Genomic DNA, 12,298 nt, shown 5'->3' on the forward strand with positions numbered 1-12,298 from the left:
TAATCTCCGTGCCCAAAAAACCTATGTCTTAAATAATGGGACGGAGGGAGTACATCTTATAAGCTCCAAGCTCTTTAAAATAAGCTTAGCCAAACACCCTCACTTGAACTTGAAGCCATTCAATTATTTTAGTTAGTTTACGTGTACTATCGATCCTATGATGGATGCTATGAACAACTTTGAAGATTGTAACTATCGATCCTATGACCGAAGCAGGATGCTCAATACCTTTAACCTGGAACAAATGTTTGTTTGGGACGTACTGATTCCAATCAGTGGCTTTCCTGTGATGAATCCAGCTGCTGCAACGAAGGAATACTTGAGGTCCCTTCAACCTAGGTCCCTTCAACCTCACATCGAATAGCTCTTGGAGTCAGCCGTGCTCCTCAAGTTACTGTACAAGACAGTCGAAGCAGAGAAGAATACTTGAGGCTGAGGTAGGAAATTATATCTGAGCTAATGATTACAACCAAAACTCCATTTCCAGTTTTTGTTTTTACATACATGAGGTTGAGGCAGGAAATACTATCTCAACTCATAACAATGTTTTAACATTTCTGGCAAGAGTAGAATAGCGATAACTCTGTGTCATGCTCACAAATGATAAAAGAAGCTATCACAGTCAGTTTTAATTTGGGGAAAAACGAGTCAAAAATTTAATAAATTTAAAGTTCATGTATTTATAACTATATTTTAAAGTTCATGTTAAATACTAAATAAAATAAAGTTCATGTATTTATAACTACGATTTAAAGTTCATGTATTTATACACTAATTACAAAGATGAAATTATATAGTTGAAGGCCTATCAAATGAACAATCAAGATCTTGACAAAATCTTTTTTTATCTAATGAACACTATTATCTATTTAAAATTTTCACCAAAATATCTAGATATTTTTTTCTTTTAAATTTTCTATTAGTGTAAAAATTGTTTTTGGAACTTTTAATTACTTTTTAAAGATCGGTATTTCACAACATATTTTTTGAGACGCCAATTAGTTGTAAATCCACAAACTATTAGTGAATTAATTTCAGTATTTTTTCAACTCTATAAAGTTGTAATGTCAATACATAATCTTAATCAATTCTGAAATTCGCATTGAATTTTAATTTTACCCAAATAAGAAATGACATAACAAAATTAAAGCAGATACAATAAACACATATTATATTAATAAATGGACAAATAAATTTGATCAAATTCAGCCAACAAACAATTAAAATTTCAAGTCAAAATAATAAATGATGTTGCCGGAAAAAAAAAAATTACAGTTGCAATTTAGGTGTAAAAATAATTTTATGTCATTCTATTATATAGATAAAATGAAATTTTAAATTGTAACATTATGAATAGGGTGAGAAAATTCTAACACATGATTTAAATAGAATTATTGTTGATATTATCATCGAATTCTTAAAAAAACAATAAATGAAAGATTTCCCAACATTTCAAATAAGGTCGTTTTATGAAAGAAATTGTGCATTAATAAACCGTAGTTTGTAAAAGAAACACAAGAGAACTAAACACACATAGTAAACTTGGGATGACAAAAACCGGTCTCCATCTCCGGAGTGGTAAGATCCATGTCCGCCGCCTTGGCCGCCTCGAGGACTCGACCAGTTAGGCCGACTCCGACGACCCCGGCTAACGTGCCGGCCGTGTTCGAAATCCCCATCACTACCTCTACATACCTCGGAGCCACATCCATGTGATTCACGGTAAATAGCTCTCCCCAGCGATAGGAACCCCAGTGCAATCGACGAGCAGAACATGGCCCCTGTTGGTGATTCTTGACATCATCTAATGATACCCAGTGGAAAATACAATCAAGGATAAGATCTAGATTTACAATTGATTCATGTGTAGAGATTACAAACACACAACAACAGTTAGAATAACTTACTTGTTGTGTAGCAAACAATCTTGTAGCAATTCTTCTAACAATCCTGCAGTTGAATCCACTACTATCATGTATCCACGCATATTGCAGATTCGATGCAGGAACAATTCCCGATGCATCATTCAATCACTAGGAAATCTCCGATTAAATTCTGTAGTGCTCTAAGTGTTTTCTTTCTTGTGTTTTCAATTGTCTGACAAAAGAAATATATTCCTATTATTATAGGAATAAACACACGCCTATTATTACCATAGGTAAATAGGCCAGACTTTTCTTTTGTCTTCAATTAATTAATTCAATAGTCCAACTATTTAATAATTAATAAAAGCTTATTAGAATATATTTAATATATCCTAATTTAGTCCATATATCTTTTCAATCTCTCACTTGGACTAGCATTATATTAAACACCAAGCACTATCTTTGCACCCTTGAGCGAATCAACTATACACATAAAGTGTGACCCTATAGGTCTCCATTATCGACGATAATCTGATTAAAGTCTACACAAAACTCCTAGACTGCGTTGTGTAGCGAACGCAATACTCATACCACATTCACAAAACATTTATTAAATAGAACAAAAGTGCCATAAATCCATTCAACACTTATAATTAAAATTTCTCAATAGACTATCTACATCAAAAAATATTTCATGAGAATTTCCTAGTCCTTTGATAAAGTTGATGAATAGCACTAAGAGCGTCCGCAATGGGCTTACCTGATAGCCTACTTGATAGTGGTTGTGTTATTGAGTAAGTAGTGTTGCATTGGGGTTACTTGATAGCCTACTTGATTTTTTTAGTTTTTAAAGAGGAGAGAGAAATTTTTAAAGAGGAGAAGAGAATTAAAAAAAAAAAAAAAAAGGAAATTACTCGTGCATACTCGAGTAGCACTCACCTGCAATGCCCTACTCAAGTGCACTACTATACTCGAGTAGGCACTCGAGTAATGCGTTAGTGATGCTCTAAGCAACAAGGAACATTACCACAACACTCTCATTAATCCCATCTAATCTTGCAACCCTTTGCTCCTAAGGTCTGTATTATTAAAATCTAGTTGGTGCTTGATTGATTAAAGCTTCATTGCAAATTTAAACATAGATGATAGATTTTAAAAGCCATCAACAATTGAAATAAGTTTTGAACAATTGAGTGCTTATTTTGACATAATTTATTTGCGGCTGATCAACTTGCCTCTAATCAACTCTGAGCGATTGTCTAACGGCTCAATAGTAGAGTAAAACCTTTTTTAAATAATACTTTATAAATTAATAATTTTTAAAACAAATAAATTTCTTAAAATAATAAGTTTCTGACTTGGACCAGTTCAAAAATAAAATCAAAATAGAAACATAATAAAATAGTACTTAGTAACTTTTTGAATGCCCCTTTATAAATTACTACATATATAGGTCTCATCAATATTATAAAATTCTAATTCTTAAAATATTACATTATGTATCATATAAGGCTTTAATTACACATTTGATTGGTCATAGATAATTTTTGGATACTGTTTAGATGATAAAAGCTTCTAGCCATAGTTGTGGTTTATAATCTTAAACTATTTTTGTATATTGATATGAGATTTATATAGTAATTTCATTATGTAACATACATGAATATATTTAATTAGCTATAATGTCTTAATTGATACATTAATATATATGTTTAATTAGTTACATTGAATTTGTAGATGCGTGAAAATATATCATTAGATACAATGAATTGGTAGAGACATGAAAATATTTATACAATGAATTGTTAAATACATGAATTTTGTTTTGCTGAATCTATTTAATTTAAATACAATAAGACATTATCTACTATGTGTTTTTACACACTTGATCTAAATAATAATTTCTGAAAATAAGAAAACACTCTATAAATTAATAAATTACTATTAATTTATCAATATATTAATATCTCTCTAAATTAATAAAATTATTAATCTATTAATTTCTAGAGGTTTTACTATAATTTTTGTGGATGATCGTTTCATAAGTTCACACGTTATACTCGGTATACTAGTCAAAGATTTTTTGTTGTGCACCATAAAATAAATTTTCTTCTATTAAACAAGAGCATATATATTTGTTTGTATATATACTTTTGACAAACCCACGACACACATTCGATCTTACAATCAATACAAAAATATGTATAGACAGCAAAATATACAAAAATATGGAATTTTAAAAGGGCACTCACATGAATTCTATTCTTCTACTCTCTTTCATCTCTCACATAACTATTTTTTAATAAAAAAAATAATAATAATGTCTGATTTTCTTAGAAATATAAAGTGGAACTCAACAGTTTGAAGAACGTGGAAGGAGGGATTCTTTGTGTGAAATTTGATTAGTATCAAAATCGGGTGGAAATTTATCTGAATTTTTAGGGTTTCTGTAAATGGCATAAAGCACCAGCTGCAGAGCTCCTAACACAAATCCTATTGAATTTGGAACCTGCATGCATCAACATATATAAAATTAATTATAATTACAATCATAATAATAATAATAATAATAATAATAATAATAATAATAATAATAATAATAATAATAATAATAATAATAATAATAATAATAATAATAGGATACTACAAAAAAATTATACTAGTGACATGAGCCTTGATAGCTATTATGTGTGTCATAAAAACTAATGGCGTATCATGATATAGCTAATCACTTAATTAGACTTTCAAATGCCACTAACTTTTATGACAAGAATATTAGCTACCAAGTCTCATGTCACTAATAGATTTTTTTTATGTAATGAATTTATTGATAGTATGTATTAATGTGCATATTTCACAGAGATTGATTATAGATAAGATTTATATTAATTCCATACTAGCTAGCTTTATAAGAAGAGAAAGTGGGATCAGTAGAATAACTGCAAAAGGCCTAAAGCAAAATGGTGAGAAATTATAGAGTTTTTTAAGTTGACAATTACTTTACATGATTTACATGATTGAGTACATGAATGATTGAGTATTTTTATCCTCAAAAATAGAATATTTCCAATCACATCTTTTTCATCCGATAAGAATTAAACAAATTTATCAAAGGCTTTAGGATATTCAAAAATTACAATCCATAAAAATAAACAAAAAAATTAGTCTTATTATTTTTATTTATCAAGATTAATCCTCCAAGTAAACGCCCCTAAACTTATCATCGTTTATGGTGAGCCATTTATATATGTAGTTATTGATATTGTGAACGACTTTTATCAAAATGTTAATTCAAATTTCCAATTATTCAGGACAATGATTATTTACTAGGCCCAATTTTCTTTGTACATATGCAGCAAAAAGTTTATTTTTCCATATGCTACCAAAATAATACTATATGATAGCTCTCTCTCTCTCACACACACACACTGATGATAGGGAAGTGCCGTGTTGAAGTCCTTATCATGCTAGCTGTGCTACCAGTCAATTTCAAGAACGATTTTAAAAAAAAACGTGATAGTTTAAGAGGTGGATTTTCAATCTCCAAACTATATATGGGTCCATCATTTTGTAATGCCATAGATTATGTTTCAAAATAATAGATATTGACACCAGCTAACACATTGGTGGGCTCACTTCATTTATGAAGTGCGTAAATAATAAGTAATCCCTCCGTTCTATTACTTTTGAGCACATAAATTAAAAAATGTGTAAAAAATAGATAAAGTGAGTTGATAAAAATTATTTAAATATTAGATATAGAGGAAGAATCTATTGTAAAAAAAATGAATGAGACATTTGTAATGAAACGCTCATTATGGAAAGTGGAACATTTATAATGGGACGGAGGGAGTATATATTATGAATCATTTTAAATTCTTAGAGTGTGAAGACATATGGCGAATTCATTTCTTTGATAAATAAATTTATGACTAAAGGTTTATAATTCAAAGGTTTTTTTTTAATTCACAACTTTTTTTATAATTAATTCATAATATTTCATAACAAATTTGTAGTATATCATGGGACTTGGACAATACATATAAATGAGTTTGAAGAAAAGGGCTTATGGGATTCAAATTCTAGACCTATCACATATTAGATTTTATTGTTCAAATATATCCTCGAAATGATACAAAAAAGAAAAAAAAAATTTCACTATCCTTACATCAAAAAATAGTATCACATGTTTAATTATTTATGGTTTATCTTCTCACTAATCATTGGTCGCAATATCGGATTCCATATCAGAAAGTTCAAATTAATTGTGCTGTGCAAAGTTAAATACTTTTTCCATACAATAAATCTATGCAGTCACATTGTGACCACCCACACATTAATATAATAAAGATAATTTTGATTTATTTAATTTATTTTTTTAAATAAAAATAAGATTTAGTTATTTTATTATATTTTCTACACTGTACTTATTTTTTAAATTTTTTTTTTGCATTTTTTATTTTTAATTTATTTTTTAATAAAAATAAAAAAGTTACCAAACAATTGCAAAAAAATAACTATAATGTAGAGAATATGATAAAATAATTAAATCTTATTTTTATTTTAAACAATAAATTAAATAAATTAAATAAATTAAATTATTTTCTACTTAGATAAATTATGGGTAGCCACAATATACCTGTTTAACATTTTATTCTTTATATTTTTAGCTTATACCCAATTGACGACTCCGTCAACTTCAAAATTTTCAATTACTACAGCAGTTAGATGGGGTTTGATTAATTAATTCTCATTTCCCCACCAATATCCATAGTGGGTCCTTCAAGATTATGTAAATCTATTATACCCAAAAAATTAATGTACTAATTAATTAGTGACCTAATATTTTTCCATTGATTTTTCCGCGGCAGAATCTCAGCCGTTGAGAAAAAGCCACTATGTAACATACATCCCCACCATGCTACACAAAAGTCAATTTCAATCAAATGGACAAGCTGCATCACTCATTGTTAATTACAATTTGCCAACACAAAATATTCTGTACATCCGGATTCACCCGTACTCAAATCCTAACCCGTATATTAATTCAAACTCGCATCCTAACACAAATCGTATAAATAATATTATTCAGCTATACAAATGACACTACTTATAATTGACACTATTCAATTATATAAATAATACTGTAACATTTTAAAATATTATAGTGTCATTTTCAATTTTATAGTGTTATTTAAAATATTATAGTATCATTTACAATTTTATATTGTTAATTACAGAAATTGTCATTTATATTTCTAAATAGTGTTATTTACAATGTTATAGAGTCATTTATACGCAAAATCATTTTTGTATAACAAAATAGGAGTCAGAGGATTTTTTAGGACAGTAACTTAGATTGATTTGGAAATTAGGACAATAACTTTTGAACTTGTAAAAATAGGACACTAATTTTTTTTAGAGTAAAAATAGGACACTAATTAATAAGCGTCGTAAAAATAGGACATTTTTCGGCCGATAATTGGCCGAAAAATGTCTTGCGGATGCAACATTTATTAATTAGTGTCCTACTTTACTCTTAAAAAAAATTAGTGTCCTATTTTTACAAGTCCGAAAGTTGTTGTCCTAATTTCCAAATCAATCTAAGTTACTGTCCTAAAAAACCCTCTAACTCACAAAATAGTGTCAATTACATGCAGTGTCATTTGTATAACCGAATAGTGTCATTCACACGATTTGAGGCAGGATGCGGGTCAGGATCTAAGTACGGGTCAACCCGGATGTACGGTACACCCGGGTATACCCAAGACCACCTCGTTAATTTTCTTATATAATATCGAATTATCACAATAATTACTCTTACCATTTAATAAATAAATTATGCAAGATCTTGTTCTACAAACCACACTCATATATTACCTAAATATGTAAATTAAGGTTTAGGATAAATTAACTAACTTACTTATTTACATACGCATGCATTTGTGAGATCTTGTACGTATATTTATAAATCGATATTGATATTGATAATTAAATATTAAAAGTAAAAGACTTACTCCAAGAAACCAGTCTCGCACAAGAACTGCGTAGAAAGTCCAAACCCCACCATTCAAGAAAAGGAAAAATGAGAGAAGAAACGGCATATACTCCGCACTCTTTGTCGTTACCACTGTTTTCTGCATCAATAAATTAATTAATATTCGTTAATTAATTACTATTAACATGGACGAAACATATAAATATAATTATATATCAATTTGAGATGTGACCTATGATCATATACAAAACTAGAACGATAAATTAATGTCTATATATATGCATAGATTAGCCTAATTAGACGTCTTTATTTAACTACTTTGTATGACAATATATAACCCAAAAGAAGTAGTATTAAATTATTGGAAGAAACTTCAAGAGGTGGGCTAGCTTATGAGGTGTACCATATATATTGTACGATGCTTATACGACATCCCAACTCCATAACATATCACGTTAATTTTTTAAGTTGTAGTACTATGCCATGTTCCACCATTCTCTCGATATTATTTGGATTTATATATATTTAAATTTAATTCAGAAAAAATATACTCCTTCAGTCCCAATTCAATAGACTGTAAGGCTTCGACACGGTGATAAAAGATCAATAATTTATAATAAAATATGAGAGAGAAAATCAATCTTACCACGGCTGAAAGAGGTGAAGCATACATGATGATATTGAGGCCTGAGCTTATCAATCCAATGGCATCAATCCTTAGCTCTCCATCCAAAAGGAAATAAGTGGCTACCAAAGCTGCTGCTAAAAACCCAACATCCAATATCCCCACTAGTATTGCTGTCCTAACCTACATATGTGCACACAATTCATATTATTTCCAACTTTCATCACTTAAATTAAACATATACAAAGGATTTATATGGGAAGGGCTAAAATAAAAGCATTTCTTAAGATATAAAATAAGAATTATTTTCAGCCCTTAGATCATCAAGATCTACGGTTAATTCGTAATTCTGTTGGATGAAATTATGGTCCTGAGTTCGAATCCCAAAAGTAGCAAAAATAAATATTTTATCCTTTTGTCATTTCTTTTTTTTCACTATCACTCTTTGAAGTGAAAAGAAGGAAATGAGAAAGAGTGATTCTCTTTTGTAGAAAACGAGGGTAAAAAAGAAGGGAGTAGAAAAAAAATTTGTTATCCCTCATTTTCTCATGATAGTATTACTATTTTTGTCTCGATTCAACAAGTTAGATTATCTCTCATATTTTATTATAAACAACGCGTTTCTTAACTCACCCGTTTGTTAGGAGGAGCGAAGAGAAGGAACAAGGCGACGTATATGATCTCGACGACGGCTCCGAAGCCGTTGACGGTGGCGACGAGGTAGCTGCCGGGCTTGATGATTCCATAGTAAGTCCAGAGAGCAGAATTGAGGAGCGTGCAAATGTAGGGAAGGCTCTCGAATTCCTCCGTCGACTTCTTCTTCACTATTCTCACAAAAGTCTTCCTGCAATTTTATTAATTATATATAATTAATATCTCATTAATTCATTCACATCGATCAACAGATAGACTTACGCCGGAGAAAGAAACATGAGAACTGAGATTACATTCCCTGCAGAAAAAGAACATGTGAATAATTAATCGAAAGTAAGTAAAAATAAATAAAAAAGAAGAGGAATTTAAATGAATAGAATGATTTAATTTTGTGAAGAAATGAATGAATGCATGAATTGTGTTACCTATGACGCCGATAAAGAAAATAAGTGCGTCCATTGTTTGGCGTGAGACGTGAAGAAGAGAGGAAGAAAACGATGAATATATATATATATATATAAGATGCCGTCGGCTGCTTTTGGTAGATATATATAGGAATAGGATGTTGTATTGTACCCTTCTTCTCAACTACCACAACAATATATTATTTCTGCCTTAATTTTTATGCTTCTTTTACTGTTTACTTTTCTGCTTTGCTTCATATATAGGATTCTAAAATATAACGCCACATGTGTATTTTTATTGAATCAAACGTGTTCTAATTAACTAGTGTGAACCTGCCTTTTCCTAATAGTTCTTTTACTAATAGTTCGTTTTGGTTATGAGTGTTTATGCCAGCGAATTGCAATACCAAATTTAATTTTTACCATCATGATAAAATGTATCAATTCTGAGGTTGGTGTACAAAATAAAATAAAATCGGCTAAAATGGGATAACTATATATTTTTATTGAGTTTTAATATATATATAGGGTTGAGTTCAACAGAGAATTATCTTTTTATTCATCATGAACAAATCTATATATTTTACGAACAGATCAACATAAGTAATGAACAGACGTATTTAGTAAAAATAGAGAAAAACTCGCCACCAACAGGATTCGAACCCGGGGCAAATTATTGTTCATGCGGTACATTAATTTGTTCAACAAAATTATAGATCTGTTCGTTTTTATTTTACGAATTCTCTCTGTTGAACCCTTCTCTCTATATATATATATATGAATTTATCTTAATATATTATTTAGAAAAGCTAGCTGCATGTTACTACACACCACTATGGCACTATCTCTTTGTTTGCTCTATACAGGTATTTCCTAAAAAAAAGTCTACATAAAGAGTTACTTTTGTCCCCATCTTCGTAAGTTTATGTTCTCCACTACCAAATAAAAAATTATATGCGTGCTACAAATTAATGCTAAAAAGAATATTATATTAACAATTAATTAGATAAATAATTGGAACATTTAATGGTAGTTAGAAACGCAAAGAAGGTACGTAGCTGTACGTGACCTGTGGGGCTTGAGTTGCATATTTATTTATTTAATATTACTATATAGCAACCACAAATTATTCATGCTATCACTTCAATTTAATTATGTCGACATGAAAGCATATGGTTCACGAGTTTTATTTTATCAATTGTCCGTTGGACATGACATTGTGCACATCACTCATATACTTTAATACAATATTTATAATATTATCAGAGTATTTAATATTTATAAATATTTTATTAAAATATATAATATATTCTAATAATATTATAAATATCTTTTAAAGTATATATGAATGGTAACCAATGGTTTAACCAGAAAAATTTGGAAAAAGATTATTATAGTTGAAAAGGGAAAAATATCTCGAATTAACGTAAATAATTTATGAGTTTTTTTTTTTTTTTAATATTCCAAATGGAAGAAAGGGTCCTATAGAAAAGCTGAACATATTTTTGTTTTATTATCAACTTGTGATTTTTTATATTTTTTTGTAAAAGTTTTTTGTCCACACCGTAACCACTTACCATTCTTAGGTAGAAATGAATAAAGTAATCTCGCTCCTTTGAATTGTTTAATGAATTTAGTTAACTACTTCACTATCGAAAATCAGCGGGGAAAATAAGACTTGACAATGAAAATTGAAAATAAATTGATAGCAGATGAAAATATAAGATAATCATTTATGAATTTTGATCGGAATCTCTACTTATCAAGGGAGTTTATTTGCCTTTTCAACCCTTTGATCGATCATTAAGGATTTTAAAATTGTTGCTATTTCAAAATATCTTCTCAGAATCTAGTTTCATTTATCTTTTACATAATGTGACGTTTCGTGTTTTACTCTATAAATAAATACACCCACATCAAAAATATATGTAGATTAAATCTATTAAATCCAGATCTATCATACAAATCAAACATTAATTTGGAATCAATTATATAATTATATACAAATATTAGTTTTTAAATATTTAAATATTAGTTTTTAAATATTTAAACATTAATTTGGAATCAATTATATAATTATATACAAATATTAGTTTTTAATTATATAATCTATTATAAATACTATATATAAATATATTCAAATATTAGTTTTTAAATATTTAAATATTTCTAAATTCTAACCATATACTCTCATATTGGTCAATTATAATTAATGACTTATTAATTAGGATCTTAATTCGATAGTAATTATCTAATTAGTTAGGTTAATATGTATTTCAGATAATATGGTTCGGATCGAATTGAATTTTAGGAAAATTTCAGATTTTTGGATCAGATCGGATTAGGCAAAAATCCGATTCGAAATCCAAATGCTCACCCTACTGTTTGATTTTGGACTACTTTTAAGGCTAATTGAGCTTTTTATTGCATGTGCTAAATTATTTTGACGCAAATTTTATCTCGTTCGAACTTGGGATGACCCGTGACTGATGGATATGCATTTTGGCGCACTTGAGAATAAATATCCACTTTATTTGAACTTGAAGCCATTTAATTATTTTAGTTAGTTTACGCGTACTACCTTCACTTCTAATTTTCTTTTTTGGATTATGATGAGGAATATTATGCCATGTTCTGTACAAACTATTTTTTTTAATCAAATTTATTTTAATTCAGTAGATCGAAGCAAAGCTTTATTGAAATTTGAAAGGGTGTCGTTGAAATTGTAAAATTTGACCACATATTTAAAGGT

The 12,298-nt window shown here is 29.0% G+C and overlaps 1 protein-coding gene and 1 long non-coding RNA gene across 3 annotated transcripts; both read right to left on the reverse strand.

Moving 5' to 3' along the window:
* Positions 1-1,457: 1,457 nt before the first annotated feature.
* Positions 1,458-2,443, reverse strand: LOC131009075 (uncharacterized). Of its 2 annotated transcripts, none has more exons than XR_009096393.1 (2): positions 1,908-2,443; positions 1,458-1,781 (listed from the first exon to the last, which is right to left on the reverse strand). It is a non-coding gene; the product is annotated as an uncharacterized LOC131009075 (long non-coding RNA). The 2 variants fall into 2 exon arrangements; XR_009096394.1 differs by having other exon boundaries at positions 1,458-1,804.
* A 1,249-nt stretch (positions 2,444-3,692) lies between these two features.
* LOC131009076 (bidirectional sugar transporter SWEET17-like) lies at positions 3,693-9,787 on the reverse strand. The gene is made up of 6 exons (XM_057936279.1): positions 9,568-9,787; positions 9,404-9,440; positions 9,122-9,332; positions 8,510-8,671; positions 7,883-8,002; positions 3,693-4,374 (listed from the first exon to the last, which is right to left on the reverse strand). The coding sequence occupies exons 1-6, from the start codon at positions 9,599-9,601 to the stop codon at positions 4,219-4,221; spliced, it is 720 nt and encodes a 239-aa protein (XP_057792262.1). The 5' UTR covers positions 9,602-9,787; the 3' UTR covers positions 3,693-4,218.
* Between the last annotated feature and the right edge of the window lie 2,511 nt (positions 9,788-12,298).

The sequence above is a fragment of the Salvia miltiorrhiza genome, chromosome 2, assembly GCF_028751815.1.
Source record: "Salvia miltiorrhiza cultivar Shanhuang (shh) chromosome 2, IMPLAD_Smil_shh, whole genome shotgun sequence".
In the NCBI taxonomy this organism is placed as follows: domain Eukaryota; kingdom Viridiplantae; phylum Streptophyta; class Magnoliopsida; order Lamiales; family Lamiaceae; genus Salvia; species Salvia miltiorrhiza.